Here is an 18,375-nt window from a genome sequence, read left to right on the forward strand (position 1 = left end):
CAGAAGTGTGGTTCCTTTTAAAATACTTCGTTCTTGGGCTTCCCTGGTGGCGCAGTGGTTGAGTCCGCCTGCCGATGCAGGGGACGCGGGTTCGTGCCCTGGTCCGGGAGGATCCCACGTGCCACTAGAGCGGCTGGGCCCGTGAGCCATGCCCGCTGAGCCTGCGCGTCCGGAGCCTGTGCTCCGCAGCGTGAGAGGCCACAGCAGTGAGAGGCCCGCGTAACGCAAAAAAAAAAAAAAAAGGCATGGGGGTGTCTTTGAGTACTAAAACAGTATCTCCAAGGATGTCATCAAGATGGCATCCCCCTCTTTGGGGAAGGTGATCATGGTGCTTTCCTTCCATCTATGTGTGATGGGAATATACAAGATATCGCCCTTAGTGTGTACAGTTCACCAATCAAGATGAAGGTGCCACCACTGATATTAATAGCCTTGGTGGAGCCGTGGTACACCTCCCACAGAATACCTGCAGCTCATGAACCAGAGGTGAGTCCTAGACTATGCACTGGGGTATCAGACATTTGGGGGCTTACCATGAACTGCCTTTTATTGGCCAAGGCTGCACACATACCCACTCTTACAGTGAGGTCTAGAGGGAAGGCAACCTTACTTGTACAGACTGGGACTCAAAAATAGGGTGAGTGTCCTAGAGAGCACTTGAAGTCGTTTTTCCAGAAAGACTTATGGATACTGGGTGTTAAAACAAAAAAATAAAAATAGATGTCCACTACAGCCTTCTCTCACTACTTTTATTTTCTTATCCAGAGTTATGACATTGATCCTACAATATCTGAAGCTTATGGTCACAGAGAGAAGGCAGATTCCGTGGAGCCCCCGGGAGAGGGACAAAAGGTGGGAGGGGGCCCAGGGTGGGGAACATGAAGAGGTGAGGAGTGGTGGAGGGCCCTAACCTCCATGTGGATAGACCTGTCAATAACCCAGCTTCCCTGTTCTACATCATCTCATTTTTACTTCCATTCCAGTGCAGTCACTGCCACACTGTAGAGCTTATTACCAGGAACACTTCTGCCATCTGGAATAATACAGTCTGACATTCCACCCTTTGCCCTCATCCTCCATCCTTCCAGCTTATATACTGCTTGTTAATTTTTCAACTTTAGGTCGTTTTTCCACTTACTCTTCCTCTATCCACCAAGCTCTTGTCTTCTTTTTCTCTCTCTCCAAGGTAGGCTTGGTGGTCTATCAGGTAAGCAACATTTAAAAAGATCCACTACAAATTGGCCCCATCCAATCACCTTTAATCCTTCCTGTCTGGCAAAATCCCCTATCTCTGCCTTTTCCAGAAATACCTTCCCATAAGTAGCTGATGACTATTGGATTAAATCTCACAATCAAGTCTACTGATGCCATGATAAATTCAGCCCTCATACTACCTGGAAATAATGCATCCATTCCACAAATTCTTATTCCATGCTTACTAACATGTGAACAAAACAAATGGAACTTAGGTCACTGTTTCCTTAGTCCATTTTCTCTCCAGTGCTACTCAAATCTATTTCAAATCTCCTTCACTTTTCTCAAATTTAGAGAATTTGTGCCACTTGCTCAGCAGATGTGCCAAACCAGCATTCACAGAGGAACTAGAAGTCATGAGATGGGAAATTTTCATCAACATCATTAAAAAAAAACCAAAACAACGTTCCCATTCCTCCTTTCCTTCTTCCTTCCTGTTATATGGAAAGCAGTTTCTTTCCCAACCTCAAAGGAATTACACTTCCTGAAATTTCCTTATTGAGAGACAGCTAAACTCTAGTCTTGATGGACTGATCACGCTGGCCAGATATCCTTTTGCTCCCTCCCTCTCCTTATGAGTCACTCTACATCTTTTATTATTCTTAAAGCTTTTTAGTACAAAAATGTTTAAACATGCACAAAAGCGGACAGAACAATGTAACCTCCTATATACCCCTCACCCAGCTTTCACAGTTATCATTTGGCATGTGTGATACATCCCATCTTTTACACTCTGATTAAAGTGTAAAAGCCCATTTAAACATCTTGTCATCTGTCTCTTAAGACACATGCTATGTGCCCATGTCAAAGCTCTCACATTTCTTTGATATTTATCACCTGTGGTACACAGTTATTCACAACAGATGTACACAGCACTGGTGACAAAAAAGCATTGTGCTTTAGAGGCTCTGGCAATCAGTTCTGCTCTGCCTTTTAGTCAACCCTAAGGAGTCATTTGAATGAATTCCTCCCTCAACCGCGTACAAGAAGTAATCTTACAGATCAAATTCAGTGCACAATATTGCTTTCCCTTAATCACACGGTAACTATAACATGCAGAAAGAATAGAAGTAGTAAACTGTGCATGTTGATAAAGACTTGACATCACTATATGTGTTTTCAAATATTTACAAGAAAATAGTTTTCCTGTCACACAGTTAAAATGAGCTATTGTGTTTCGAGTTAAACACAGTAGATAAAACACACTTGTTTATCTTCTCTCTTTCCCCAAATGACATTAAAAGCAAGAGTAGATGAAAAAAAAAAAGTAAGAGTAGGTGAAAAGAGGTTCAACATCTCTAGCCATCAGGGAAATGAAAACCAAAGCCACTATGATACAACACTTCACACACACAAGAAAGACTAGAAACAAAAAGTCAGATTAAAACAAGTGTTGGTAAGAATGTGGAGAAACTGGAACCTTGATACACTGCTTGTGGGAATGAAAAATGGTGCAGCTGTTTTGGAAAACAGTCTGGCAGTGCTTCAAAATGTTAAACAAAGAATTACTATGTGACCCAGCAACTCCACTTCTAGGTGTATACTCAAGAGAAATGAAAACTAAATATGTCCGCACAAAAACTTGTAAACAAATGTTCATAGCGGTATTATTCATAAGAGTTAAAAGGCAGAAACAACCCAAATGTCCATCAACTGATGAATGGGTAAATGAAATATGGTATATCCATGCAGTGTAATATTTTTGGCATTAAAAAGCACTGATACATGCTACAACATGGCTGAACCTTGAAAACATTACGTTAAGTGAAAGAAGCCAGTCACAAATAACCACATATGATTCCATTCATGTAAAATGTTCAGAATAGGGAAACCAAGAGAGGACAGAAAGTGGATTAATGGTTGTTTAGAGCTGGGAGATGAAGGGTGGCGGGTAATAGCTAAAGGTTACGGGGTTCTTTCTGAAGTCATGAAAATGTTTTTAAAATTGTGGTGATGCACATGTCTGTGAGTATACTAAAAATCATGGAATTACACACTTTAAATGAGTAAATTGTATGGTATGTGAACTATATTTCAATAAAACTATTCAAACAAAGGATTTAAAAAGAATAAGTGCTTAAGGATGACTAGAAGGAGAGAGGATACAACAAAAGATGTCAACACATTTTTGGAAGATGGAAATCTGGTGGAGGAATGGTAAGTGGTGAGCAGAGCAGACGAAGTGCTGGCAAACCAATTCACACCACAAAACGCCAGACAGATGACCTGGTGGCACCAGATAAGAAAAATTAGGGGTTCCATGCTGTAAACATGTTGATTTTTTTTCCTTCTTTTTTGGGGGTATTGTGTTTAATTTAAAAAAATTTGTTGGTGGGGAGGGGGTGGTGCTCTTCTTCAGCATTTTGTAAAATCCTGTTGAAATGTGCAGAGGATCCCAGATTTCTTGCCTGGGACAGAACGTGAGATAACTTTTAAAGCTGGCATTACACATTTCTGGCGTTTGGGTATGGTGATGGTGGTAGCTGCAAGAATCAAAGGCAGAAATCTCAAAGTTTAGGTAAAATCCAGGACAGCAGGCAATGGTCCATTTTTTAAATGTATTTATTTGAAAATAACTAAACTTGTGGAAAAGTTGCATAGATGGTAAAAGCCATGTACCCTTTATCCAGACTTACCTACTAACATTTTGACCCATTTGAGATCTCTCTCCTCTCCCTGTCTCTGTTTCTGTCGCCTTCCTTCCCTGCCTCCCCTTTCTCTCTATATATGAATATACACACACACACACACACGTATATGAAAAATATGCATACATTTCTGAATATTTGAAAATACATTTCATGCATCATGCACCTTCTCCTTGAATATTTCATTGTGTATTTAAGAAAAAGAAGATTCTCTTACATACAGTACAGTTATTTATCCCCTTCAGTAAATTTAACAATGACATAAAACTTTTAACTAATCTCCCATTCATATTCCATATTTGTCAAGTTATTGAGTAATGTCCTTCGTGGCTTTTTTTCAAAACCTCCATTACAGGATTCAGAATCACAGACTGCATTTAGTTGTCACGTGTTTTTAGTCTCCTTTAATCTGGATCAGTGTTTCTCATTCTTTCTTTTTTATGACAAGGCCATTTTTTTGAAGAATATATTTGATGTGTCATTTTCATGACCCCTTCTCTCCTGGAAATTCTTTTGGTGGAGCTTATATTGCTCAGACTTTAGAGGATGTTTTTACAGTTGTGAATCCTAGGGACCTCAGGGACAGTCAGGACCAGACTTTCTATAAAAAAAAAAAATACCAGAGATACAAAGATATGTGGAGGGATTTTTCTGAACAGATACACCTCCTGCAGTCAAGGGAGGAGGGTATGTGAGATGGAGTGGGCTTGAAATGTACCCTCCTTTTGGGTAGAGACAACAGTGGAGCTGTGGATGCAGGAGAAGACAGGTAAAGAAAGGAGCTGTCATTACTAGTATCCTCCTCATAGCGGAGGGAGAGAATTCGGTATCTGGGGTCAAGACTGATTCGTCAGACTCAACGAGGGAATACAGGCAAGCAAAGTAAGGAAATGACACAGCTTAATTTCAGCAGTTTATAATCTAAATAATGAAGGTATAAGGACTACAACTATTAAATGACTAGCACGGGGAGATGAAATAAATACATATTACACATCAACAAAAATGACATCATTGTTTAAAAAGGTATGGAGATGCCAACAGGAATTTTGCTGGAAAGTAAGAAAGTAGATGGGGAAAAAATTATAAAACTTTTCATAGAAGAAGTAACCATGAGTGTGATTCAAAAAAGCTAAAACGTATTGCTAAATATTGTGCTCATTAGAAGTTATGTTAAAGAGAAGCCCACCCTAAAATCAGGGTGTGTTTGGTCCTTCGGGTTGTGTTCTGTAAAATAAAGAAAAAATTTTAAATGTTTTGAGAAGGGATTTGTCAGAAGAGGGAGCAAGCAGCAGGATGAGACACTGTATGGGTGGAGGAGGCTAGATTTGAGAACCTTAGGGGGCTAAATAGCTTAAGAGGAAGTTTAGGAAAAAAAGAATTACTAAAGATTTTTAAGTTGTTTGCCATAGGTTCATGGGTGTGCCATGCCCTTGCTTCCCTTTTGGTCATGCTTCCTGTTCACTGGTACAGGCTACTCTGCACTCTCACACTTTTTGGTGAATGTGAATTCTTTTGAGGAGATATGGGGGGGGTATATTTCTTCTGAGTATATTTCTGGCTTCATACAGGTGAGAACACATTATGTATGAGGGGAAGCTGTAGTCGAAGGCTTGGAGGTAAAAATCCCTTGGCATAGCAGAGTTTTAAATATTATGTGGGGTCCAAAGGTAGATCACCAAGCAGTAAAAGGGTCTCAGGTAATATCTGGGTAATGTGTGGAATAAATAGAAAATTTCACTAAGGTAAATATATGGTATATAAATGTGTGGGTTGGAAGGTGGGTTAGAGGTATCTAAAGGGCTCTGGAGGGATGCATAGATCTGCTGGGTTGGATGGTGGGGGAACAATTGTGGGTTTCTCTCTCTTGTGTTGTCCCCTCCCCCACCCTCTAGAACCTTTGGTGTTCACACTTAACCTCTGTGGTGTGGGCCTAGAACTCTAGTCTAGAATGTGCACTTTCAATGCCCAGGTGCCTGAGGCAGCAATGCACTTCTGATGATCTGGACCATCCTCTTTGTCTGAGGAGACTTACTGCACCATGGCTGAGCTTCAGCTCAACTTCCTAGGTTTTCCCATCCTTGCCTTTGTGTGTTGGGTGGGGCTCCTTCTTCTGTCATTGTGCTACTTAAGGAGGAATTCATGTTTCCCAATATTTTGGAAACAGGGAGAAATCGATCAGGTCAGCAAACCAGAGTCCCTCAAAGATATTAAATCTTTTCAAATAGATGTATTCAATGCTGTCAGTTTCCCTCTAAGTACTGCTTTTTCTGCAACTCACAGGACAAGTTGTATTTTAATTTTCATTTAGTTTAAAATATGTTTTCTCTTGATATTTCTTCCTTGACCCATGTTTTAGTAGCATGTTGTTTACTCTCCAAACATTTTGGCATTTGCAGCTATTTTTCTGTACTTGATTTCTAGTTTAAGTCCATTATGGTCTGAAAATATACTTTGTATGGTTTCTATTATATATTTGTTAAGGTATGTTTTGTGGCCCACAATGTGGTTTATTTTGGTCAATGTTCCACATGTGCTTGAGAAGAATGCGTATTCTGTTGTTGGATGAAGTATTCTGTAAATGTCAATTAGATCAAGTTGATTGATGGTGCTGTTTAGGTCAACTATATCCTTACTGATTTTCCGCCTGCTGAATCTGTCCATTTCTGATAGAGGGGTGTTGAAGTCTCCAAAAATAGCAGTGGATTCACCTAATTCTCCTTGCAGTTGGACCAGTTTTTGCTTCACATATTTTGACAGTCTGTTGTTAGATTGTATACATGTTAAGGATTGTTGTGTCTTCTTGGAGAGTTGACCCCTTTGTTGTTATGTACTGCCCCTCTTTATCCCTCATAACTTTCCTTGTTCTGAAGTCTGCTTTGTCTGAAATTAATATAGTTCCTCCTGCTTTCTTTCATCAGTGTTAACATGGTACAGTTTTCTCTTTCCCTTTACTTTTAATCACCTGTGTCTTTATATTTAAAGTGGGTGTTTTGTAGACAACATATAATTGGATCTTGTTTTATCCATGGACAGTCTGTCTTTTAATTGGTGAATTTAGACCACTTACATTTAGCGATTTTTTTTATATAGTTGGATTAATATCTGCCATATCTGTAACTGTTTAGTATTTATTATGTGTATTCTTTTTTTCTTCCTCTCTTTTTCTGCCTTTTCTGATTTTAAACAAGCATTTTATATGATTCTATTTCTCTCTTCTCTTAGCATGTCAAGTATTCTTCTTTAAAAAATATCTTCATGGTTGCCCACGAATTTGTAATATACATTTACAACTAATCTAAGGCCACTTTTATATATAACATTATACCACTTCATAGGTAGTGCAGGTTCCATTATAACAGAGTTCCCAATTCCTCCCTCCTGTCCCTTGTAACACTGATGTCATTTATTTCACTTATCCATATACTATAATCACCCAATACACTATCATTAGTATTATTATGTCAGTTGAGAATAAGAAAAATAAAAGTTTTGTTTTACCATCATTTATTCCTTCTTTTCCCTTCCTTTATGTAGATCTGAGTTGTCATTTTCCTTCTCCTTGAAGAACTTTTTTAACATTTATGCCAGGACAAATCTGCTACTGATGAGTACCTCAGTTTTTGTTTGAGAAAGTTTTTATTTCTCCTTCACTTTTTAAGGATAATTTCACTAGACACAAAGTTCTAGGGTGATTTTTTTTCTTGCAACACTTTAAATATTTCACTCAATTCTCTTCTTGCTTGCATGGTTTATGATAAGCCCATAATTCTTATCCTTGTTCCTTTAGAGGTAGGATATTACTTTCTTCTGTATTCTTTCAAGATTTTATCTTTCAGCTTCCTACAATTTTAATGAAATATGCCCAGGTATAGACTTTCTTAGTATTTATACTGCTTGGTGTTCTCTGAGCTCCCACAATCTATGGTTAATCTGTCATTAATTTTGGAGAATCCTGGGCTGTTATTTCTTCAAATATTTCTTATTCTCTCTTCTCTCTTTCTTCTCCTTTTGGTATTTCAATTACCTGTATATTATACATTTTGAAACTGTCTCACAGTTCTTGGATATTCTGAATTAAAGTTTTTTTAAAAAATTCTTTTTCTCTTTGCATTTCAGTTTGGAAAGTTTCTATTGACATATTTTCAAACTCACTTATTCTTTCCCTGGCCATAGGCAATCTACAAATGAGCCAATTAAAAGCATTCTTCATTTCTGTTATAGTGTTTTTGGTTTCCAACATTTCCTTTTGATTCTTTCTTAGAGTTTCCCTCTCTCTGCTTATTTCTCATCTGTTCTTGCATGTTTCTGCTTTTTCCATTAGAGCCCTTAACGTGAAACGATGGTTATTTTGGATTCCATGTATGACAATTCAAAAATCTGTCATATCTGAATGTGGATCTGATGCTTGCTTTATCTATTCAGACTGTTTTTTCTTGCCTTTTTATCATACCTTGTAATTTTTTGTTGAAAGTCAGACATAATGTATTGGGTAATAGGAACTGAAGTAAATACACCTTAGTGTGAAGTTTTATGTTAATCTAGGTAGGTGTTGGTTGTGTTTAATATTTACTGTAGCTGTATATGTCAGAGACTTCAATTTCCTATGGTGTCCTTGTTTTAATCTCCCTTGGTGTCTTCAGATTTCCCTAAGTCTCCTCCTTATATAGAGCCTATGCCTTGCAGCTCTTTCGGCTATCATCCTCTGTTACCATACTGGAGCCCTGTTGATGTGGTAGTAAGGTGCTGGGGTGGGGGAAGGGGATATGATTAAATATGTCTTTTAGTGGGCCTGTGTTCTTGGGTTATTCACAGATGTTTCTAACACTTTTCTCTCTTTCTTTCTTTTCACTTTTTAGAAGAGATAGGAAGGCTAGAGGGAAATGGAGTTGGATAATTTCCCTTCTCCCATGTGGGATAAGTCTCTGGTAGTCTTTTCCTCTGCTGAGTAAGCTTCTGTTATGGAGAACATTCACGGGATATTTCAGAATGTTTTCAAAATTGTTACTTTTCTTCCCATTCCCACACTCCTCCACCAGAAACATCAGAATTTTTCATGGCTCTTCACCGTGAGAACCTGGTGGGGTTCCCATAGGCGAAACCCATGAATAGGTGGAGGCCCCCCTAAGATAATGACCGTAGGAGTTTCTCGCTCTCATGTTAGCCTACGTGCATCCTCTAGCAATTTGTCAAAGTGTCCTTTTAAGTGTTCCTATCAATTTATGGCTCCAGTGGCCTCTGCTTGAGGTAAGCTGACCTCAACTGTGATTCTCTGCATTCACCCTCTATGAAGATTTTGGAGTGATTTGCCCTGTGACCTTAATTCTCTAATGCTACAAGAAAAGTCACTGACTTTCAATTGGTTCAGATTTTGTTTCTTCTAAAGACTGGAGTAATGTCTCCCAAGCTCTTTAAATGTTGGAGCTGGAGCCAAAAGTTGCCTCTCAAAGAATGATTCTTTATTTTCTTGTTCCCCTGCTCACATTTCTCAGTGAGATTGGTTGGGTCAGAGAGACACCTAAGATGGGAAGTTCAAGGAGAGGATAGAACATCATAGGCCAGGAAGGGCCAGTAGTTCTGGGGAGACTAAGGCATCCAATTGAAGCCCATGGCCCATCTGAGTGTTTGGAGATTCCAGGATAAAATCCCAAGCAATAACTTTGCAGTAACTTTGTGGCCCTGGGTTGGGTTATTTAGAGAGTTGGGGATCTCTGCAGGAGAAGAGAGTTCCCCAATGCTTGATCATGCGTCACATTCTCATGTCAGGCATCACTCGACAAAGCCTTCCTTTGTGCTGGGCTGATCAGAGCAGCAATGCTGAGCCTCTGAGCAGAGGCTGGAGCCTGAGCTCCAGGATACAGGGTCCTATCTGAGGGACATGGACGTGACTGTTGGCCTCAGATGCTATGCCCTCTTGGGCAGATGACTTCTGACTGAGAATATCAAGTATGGATATCATAGACAAAAGTCCTTTTTGAGTTTGTCAAAGAAGAAAAAAATCGAAAGCATTTTTTTTTTTTTTTTTTGTGGTACGCGGGCCTCTCACTGTTGTGGCCTCTCCCATTGCAGAGCGCAGGCTCCGGATGCGCAGGCTCAGCGGCCATGGCTCACAGGCCCAGCTGCTCTGCAGCATGTGGGATCTTCCCGGACCGGGGCACGAACCCGCGTCCCCTGCATTGGCAGGCGGATTCTCAACCACTGCGCCACCAGGGAAGCCCTCGAAAGCATTTTAAACCTTTGAAATCTTCATGGATAATGAATATCTGAGTTTCCTAGAGAGGAGTGAGAGAAATGAGCCCCAGCCCTTCATTCTTCTCTTTTTGTTCTCAGCATCAGCGCAGAGCCAAGGGGAGAAGGAAAGGTGGAACACCGAAAGGTAAGGTTCTGCCTATCCCACCTGAACTCTCCAAGGTGACCCTTCCTGCCTTTTCCATGAGATCCAAGGTCCCTGATCTCTGAGGATGTCAACTGCTAGATACAGTTTCTCTCAGAAACCAGAGTTCTCAGAGGAGAGGCTTGTGGGAAGGCTGTCAGAGCCTGAGACACTTCTCAGATTCCCTGCTCTGCTCATTGCTGGGCATGAAGCAGTGATGGGCCTGGGCAATAGGTGTTTCCCGACAGGTGGCCATTGAGATGTCAAGAGTCAGAACTTCTGTGTCCTGACTTTGTAAAAGTCCTTTGACTTCCTGGATGATCAGATTCCTCTTTGAGGTAAATAACCATTGACCTATATTCCTCAAAGGGTGGTTCTGAATATCACATGGGAGAATACATATGAAAGCCCTTTGTGAATGATAAAGCAACATATATTTGAGCTTTGTTATTATTATCATTGACCATGTGATGTGACCCTATTTCCTAGTTCTTGGGGCTCTCCAAGTCCAATCCACCAAGGGTACCGCTAAAGGACACTCTACTAAGCCTCCTATAAGGTCTCCTTGTTTCTACCTTCATCACTCTTCTGGTTTCCCAGGTTGGAGAACTTTCCAGAGCGATGTAGAGGAGGCAAGGAAGGTGCTTTCTCTTCTGCAAAGGTGACTGAACATTACCTTCTTTCCCATATCCTGCTTTTTAGTGGAGTCTTTGAATTTCTAGGGCCTCAGTGAAGCCTGGGATTGACATGGGAGGGAAAATCCTCAGATTCAGAATGTGAAAGCCTTGGGGAGGGGGATAAAAGATTTATTGTGAGATTAAGGAAGTAAAAGAATGTGAAAGGATAGTATACATTGGGCAGCCATACTTTTGCCAGACCTGCCAGGGTCTCATGTTTGTTCTGGTCCTGGTTGCATCTTTGTACTTCCTGTCTTCTGCAGCCCCCTGGGCCAGCACGATGACATCACCCGCTTTCGTCAACTCTTGTGTCCAGACCCCTTCTGTGAGGTGTGTAATAATGCAACTGCTGAGGTCAATCGGCTGCTACTCCCAGAGGCCCTGGAAGATCCTACTTCCTCTGTGTTCCCGTTGACTTCCACAGCTCCTGTGATTGAGTCATTGTTTGCTCTGTTCCCTGCCTCCTCAACAGTCCCTTCAAGAGACCTAACACCAGCCTCTCTGCCTGAGCCTTCCCCACTGCCCCCCTCCGCTCTCTCCCCTAACCCAATGACCCCCTTAGGTGACTTTTTTTCACCCTCCCCATTGGGTCATTCTCTGGCACCAGAGCCTTTTCCTTCCTTGGATTCCGAATTCCCAGTGGACTATTCCCCACCCCAACCCCTTGCCTTTCCCCCTCTCCTACCACATGACACTCAGACAGCAGATCCTGTTCTCCCACGAGAGGCCACTTTGTCTCTGGATACCAGTTTCTCTCTTGACCCCACCCTTTCCCAAGATATCAACCCCTTATCAGATTTGTCCCAGGCAGTGAATCACCCCGATTCTTTTGCTTGTCATCATGCACCATCAACTCTGTTTTACCACAGCTAAACTGCACTTTATCTGTGACTCAACCTAAATCAGCTTCCATCTTACTGAAGCATCTTCTGGAGAAGTTATCTCTAGATAGCTCTGGCAGGTTGTCCACTTGTGTTTCAACAATCAGAGGCACTGAGCATTCAAGCCTGTCAATTTCAGACTTCTCCTCATGGTAAGCTAATGCCAAGAACGTGTTCCTCCCCACATTATCACACTCTGATTTTCAGAGAGAGAATGTTTCCCTCCATCTACCAGACACCTGTCTCTGGGGAGACTCTGTTACCAAGCATGTGGAGGCCAACATCCATTCTTTCTTTGGCTTTAACATCCAGGGACTCTTGGAGAGACAAATAAAAATGAAAACGGCTTTCCACAGTTTAGAGAAGAAACAAAAGGAAGAGGGACTATTTTCAAAACAAATATCAGAATACGAACGGACATCTTCAGGGAATTCATTGCAGTCACTTGACGTAAAGGACACTACAGCCCCCCCAAACTGGCTGGAACAGTGAAAGCAAACCAGAGCAGCTGCACATTTGTCAGCAGCTCCTATATGACATGACTGTGGGGGAAAACCTGCAGCAGAAATATAGCCAGCCCTTCTGGGGTCTTCCCTCTTTGCACAGTGAGTCCCTAGTGGCTACTCTCCTGGCTTCTAGTAGTAGTTCCCCACTAGAGTCTCACTCTGTTTTATTCAATGGAATCTCTAATGCTTCTGCATTCAAAATGCGGGATCAAGAATCTCCACCACTTCTTTATTCCCATCCCCTCTGCTCCCTCATGTACATCCACACCCTTGCCTCAAACTAAACCCCAATCCCAGCCCCTACCTTTCAGTCAGGTCCAGCCCCAGGCCCACCTTCAATCCCAACTCCCAATTCTACCATCTTCTTCTCCATCCCAGATTAGGGACCATGGAGTGTCTTTCCATAGATTCCAGAATGAGTCAGACTTTCATATCGTGACTGGAAATCAACACTTGGAATGGCACGTGTTGCAGAAACAACAGGAAAGTTTGTGGGGTTTAGCTCCTGTGCTCCAAAAATCTCAAGAAGCCACTTGTCCTCAAGCTCTTAACCTCCCATTGGTCAACTGGTTGTCCCATGCCTATGTACCAGTCTCCATCCTTGGCCATTTTCATATCACCAGTGAACCCCAGGAGAAATTGGAGCTTCACGTTCCAAGGAGGCTAATTCCACGATGGTGCCTCCAAGCCTGCAGGAATCTAGAGTCCCCAGCACTGATGGAGCCTCAGTATAAATTAACAGAAGTACCTCAGCAGAGAGGCACACATGTTCACTTACAAATCTCTGAGCTTCAGGGCAAGGATAGCAAGGATAGAGGGAAGTTTGAATTGGGTCTCCCAGCAAATTTCCATGGGAGGGCCCCAACAAAGTTTCAGCTAAGGGATGACATGAGGAAGAATCTTGGCTATATCCTAGAGAAGAGCCCAGAAGACAGTCCACAAGAGGCCTCAGAATGTTACCTAGTGCAGGGTCTGAGGGCTGCTTTGGAGACAAAAACTAACTGTGTGTGTCACTCAAGGTATCACTCAGGGGATGAATTATTAAATGTCTCAAGGAAGGACATAGATTGGAATCAAATAAAAACCATTCTTAGATTACATGTGAGCACGAAGTCTTGGCAGATCAGTGCAGGTAGGATTCCTATACGTGTGTGTCGTTCATGGCTGGCTGACGACAATACCTTGCGTCCTCCTGGGAGTTCCCAGACCAATATGAAAGACGCAGATTCAAAAGGCGCAATGGTAGATAAAGTCTACCACCAGATTAGCATTCTAGAGCTTTCTTTTCTTGATCCTAACACTCGAAAGGTGCTAGAAGCCCATATTTTAAGGTTTCGTGTGACTCAGAGATGGGGTCTACCCCTCAAGGTTCTTGAATCCATAAAATGTTATATGTTGAGAGAAGCCAAAACATGGTCTCTTCCTCAATTTGACTTTCCCTCCTCAACCACCCATATTTCTGGGGTGGATTCCAAAGGTGAGGTTTCCAAGCCCCTTGAAGGAAGTTCTAAAACTTCTCAGGGAAACAAGGTGAGAACTACAAATTCAGTCCCGGTGCTGGATCATCCTCTTCCTGTTATCTCATCTGTGGACAAAGAAGGACAGTGGGCCCCGCAACCATCACACTCTGATATCGACCAAAGGCTTGCAGAGGACGTTCAGGCAATTGAGCGTGGCAGACTTTTCAGCCGCTCACACACAGAAACAAAGACAAAGTGAGTCAGAGTGAGACTCTACTAGACCACAGATGCAGCCCAGAGGTGCCCATAAGGTAAGCCGGGGATGGACATGAGCCAAGGGATGGGAACATGAACTCCAGTGATAGAGTAGAAATGATTCAGGGCCAAAAGATAGTGGAGAAGAATTTAGGACATTCTTTCATGTCCAATGTGTCCAGGGAGATATTCAAGGCCAAGGAGCTGTGTGCTCTTAAATCACAATATTGTGACATCTTGACAACCAGCGAGTTGGAAAGCTCCCAAATGGCATACGTCAATATGGATAAAATAGAAACTACCCTGACCACCTAATGTCCCTCACCAAAAATAACTGTTCCCCAAGATTCTAAACTATCAGACCTTCAAAACCAGCTCCCTAGTGAGTTAAAGTTTAAATTTGAGGGTAAGGAGCATAGCCAGGCTGTACACTGTCCCACTGACATGCCACTGATTTCAGGTAGGTTGCCTTCCAAGTCTTCACTGACTCGTGTCCATAGTGTCTCCACTAGGGACATGGCAGCTTCCCAAGTGCTGCAAGTCCACTTGGAGGACAGTGGAACCAGCACGGAGCAGAGGCAGGATCCCTCTAAGCATGTCTTATGGAACTGCCAGGATAAGAATTTCCCACCTGTTGCAAAGAGAGAGAGACCTCCGGGCTCCAAAGCAGGAGAATACAGAAGTGAGGATTCAGGACTAGGGACGTCTACAGGCAGAAAGAAGAGCCACCCTGTTGAGGAAAGAGAATTAAAGGACACTTCCCCACCTCTGACACAGAATGAACAGCTTCCTCCAGAAAGTTACTTCAAAAAAAAGATGAGGCGATTTTTTCAGTGGATTGACTCCAAGAGGAAAATCAAAGACCAGGAAAGTCCCCAGCAAAAAGCTAAATTCATGTCAAACTTTGTGCAGCACCAAGACTCCGTTGAAAGTGCAGCTATCTTTGTGAGTTATGGGCCTCCTGAAGCTCAGGAACTCATGACAGACATTGGGAAGATCCTAGAGGAGAAGCTGGCATGTAGGTTCAAATCTGAGGCCTTGGAGTTAAGTCAGCACAAGAAGAAACTGCAGACCCAGGTACAGCCTGACAAGGGACATCCTTGCAACTGTGGGGCTCTCTCTGACCCACAGCAAGAGGAATGGGCATGTACCAAGTCCTCAAATCAAGAAGCTGTTTCTGTTGACCAGAGTTGTCTTACAAGTGTTAGACAGAACAGAGACAGGATCAGACATCACCAGAAAGTTGTGGCCTTTGAGGACTAGGTATTATGCCAAATTCAACTCTCTTCCCTGTCCTCCAGGGAGCTTGTACCCAATCCAAGCCACACCTGAGTGCATCAAGAATGCACGCAGTTACCTCCGGCTACCCTCACCCCTAACGAAGGCACTGTGTTCAGAGATTTGACTCTTCTATTCAAACAGAAATTGCTTCTCCAGCATTTCCAGGGAGAAAACATTTCTCCAAAGAACTCAGTCGTTGTTGAGAAAACCTCGCAGTTTTCATGATAACACATCCTCTGATGAAAACAATCTTTCTTTAGTACAACTGAGAACATTGATCCTCCTCAATAAATGTTTCTTCTAATAGAGAAACACTAGTGCTCTCTGTGTACTGCACTGGGGGCATGGGTTTTGGGTATCCTGGAACTTGTGTGTAGAGAAAGGAAGGAGTAGTTCAGCTCATACTGATTTCCTCTCTTGGCGTCTAAGAGATGACCAGTTCCTTGCAGGGAGCCTGGCAGTAGCCTCCTCACTTTCATCCTGGGGTCCTTTATTTGATCCTTCTCAGATGTCCCCTACTTAAAAAACTTTATTTTTCTATAAAAAAGTACACAAAGTTTACTCTAGAAACTTTCAGGCTTTTCCAAAGTGAGAAAACCCCTTAAAGTCCAGAACTTGGCTCAAACTGTCTTCTTATCTGCTCTCAAACTATCCTGAACTATATACAGCTATAGTCGGATAAGTTACTCTGGCATAATGTAGCCAGAATTAACCCTTGTTCCTGCAGAAAGTTTTGGAGAGTGTTTCGGCCCTGAGGTTAGTGGAAGACAGAAATCTTCCTCTTAGATCTCTTGGTGAGGAATAAATGTCAACTGCAACTGAGAGCCCTTCTCTCCTTCATGAAGTTTGTAGTGATGGGCCATGTTACCCACCCCTTAACCTTACCCTAATGAAAATGGGTAGCAGTTCACCTTTTCCCCTTCCTCTACCCTTACTGGAGCAGTAGGGAAGAGTGAATTTGCAGCTCTGAAAAGGACAAGGGATATGAATATTTTCCTGAAGATGGTGACTTACTTTCGTTTAGAAAAAGCTGCTGATTCCAGAGTATCTCATAGGTAGGTGGTCATTGAGTGGGGTGTATATAAATGGGCTTTGTGATTGTGGACACTGGGTTGGCCAGGGCAGCGTCCATGAACTAGGTGGGTCTGGCTTAAGAATCTGCTACACATGGGGTGTTAATCTGTCTGGAAAGCACATTTTGAGCTTGACAATGAGGTCTCCGTGCTTGTGAGAACACCTTGAGGAACAGGAAGAGCTGCTCCTCAAGGACATTTCTTCAGGATATGTAGCTTGATAGCATCATTTACAGGAAAGGTCATCAGGCAGTCACCCAGAATTTTGGGGAAAAGGAGAAAGACAGTAAAGAAGATATAATGGTGGAATGAATGGGAAAGGAAGAAAAAAATGAGAAGGGGAAAGAATGACATCATCATTACTATTCATGAGCCCATACTGGCCATCCATTCCACCCAACGCAACCCTACCTATGCCTCCAGTACCTCCTGGATACTAATCAGGGCTTTGTAGAGCACAATGATACTATTTTAGCATAAGAGTATATTGGATAATCTTTGAGCATGAAGACAGTATACCCAGGGATGTCATCAGGGAGATTTTGTGCTATTCAGTGCCTGCCCTCCCAGTCATGATAATTTTTCACCAAGATTACAGTAATTTAGGGGTGTATTAGTTATCTATTTCTGTATAATGGACACCCCCAAATTTAGTGGCTTAAAAAAGCACATATTTATTATCTCACAGTTTTTGTGGGTAGGAATCCAGGCAAGGCCTACCTGGGTTCTCTGCTTCAAGGTCTCTCACAAGGCTGCAATTAAGGTGTCAGTTGGGGCTGGGGTCTCATCTGAAGGCTTGACTGTGGAAGGACTCACTTCTGAGCTCACTTATACAACTGTTGGCAGGATGAAGTTCCTCAGAGCCTGTTGGACTGAGATCCTCAATTCTTTGTTGGTTGTTGGCTATAGTTGGCTGGAGTCCCCCCTCAGTTCCTTGTCATGTGGGCCTCTGCAACATGGCAGCTTGCTTCATCAATGTCAGGAGACAGTCCGCTAGCAAGACAGAAGTTACAATCTTTTGTAAACTAATAATGGAAATGATATCCCATCACCTTTTCCTTATTCTATTAGAAGCAAATTACTAAGTCCAGCCTACAGTCAAGGAGACGAGTAATTACACAAGGGTGTGATTATCAGGACGTGGGGATCATTGGAACTGTCTTAGAAGTCTTCCTAAGACAAGGGTTTCTTCTTGGACACCCCACTCAGTTCACTGCAGCAAAAGTGGCCAGAGGTGTCAAGTCTATCCTTGCCCTCCTTCACATTCATATCATCAAGGTCAAAGCTGTTTAATGGCTAAGTAGAGTGGTAGCTGGTAAGAAAAACAAAGAGGTTGGAGCATCCAAAGAAGGGGAGGGAAAGGTGGCATGCAGGTAAAGGTGGTGTGGGGTCACCATGAATAATCAAGTGAAAGGAGGCCTTAGAACCACCTGACTCACCACTGCCAGTTTTCAGACTTGGGAGAGAGAAAAAATTAGGTGCAATATAGCTCATGCTGGCTCCCCCAGTCTCTCCCCTCTGCCCTAGCTTTCAGACCATAGGGCTAAAGAAGCAACCTTCAGCTCCTGTAGAGACAGCCATGCTTAGAGAGGAAGCAAACCCTACAGACTGCAAGGTTTAGTTTCTGCTCTTATCAATGTATTTATTATAGCACATCCATCATTTCAAATGTGCTTCTCACAGCTGAAACATCAGAGAAAATGAGTCACCCAATTGGTGGAAAAGCCGGTACTAGGGAACTCAGAGCATTTAACTCCCATCCTGGGATATTTTCTATGTAACCATGGCCCGAGGACTTTTAACCAAGGGACAGGTGGTGGCTTAAAGGGTGAGTTACTGGCGTGGGGTCACATAACAAGTCATACCCGGTGCCCAGATGTTTGCTTCTATTCAGAGAAACATTACATGAGGAAATGAGGCTGAGTTTACACCTTCAGAACATCTATAAAATGACCTGTCCAAATGAG

General features: G+C 42.4%; 1 protein-coding gene across 1 annotated transcript; it reads left to right on the plus strand.

Moving 5' to 3' along the window:
* The first annotated feature begins 402 nt into the window (after nucleotides 1–402).
* On the plus strand, nucleotides 403–11,825 carry LOC131760833 (spermatogenesis-associated protein 31D3-like). Its single transcript, XM_059070930.2, has 6 exons — nucleotides 403–486; nucleotides 766–852; nucleotides 1,187–1,207; nucleotides 10,233–10,278; nucleotides 10,876–10,936; nucleotides 11,192–11,825. Exons 1-6 carry the CDS (start codon nucleotides 403–405, stop codon nucleotides 11,823–11,825), a joined length of 933 nt encoding a protein of 310 aa, XP_058926913.2.
* The last annotated feature ends 6,550 nt before the right edge of the window (nucleotides 11,826–18,375 follow it).

The sequence above is a fragment of the Kogia breviceps genome, chromosome 8, assembly GCF_026419965.1.
Source record: "Kogia breviceps isolate mKogBre1 chromosome 8, mKogBre1 haplotype 1, whole genome shotgun sequence".
Taxonomy (NCBI): domain Eukaryota; kingdom Metazoa; phylum Chordata; class Mammalia; order Artiodactyla; family Physeteridae; genus Kogia; species Kogia breviceps.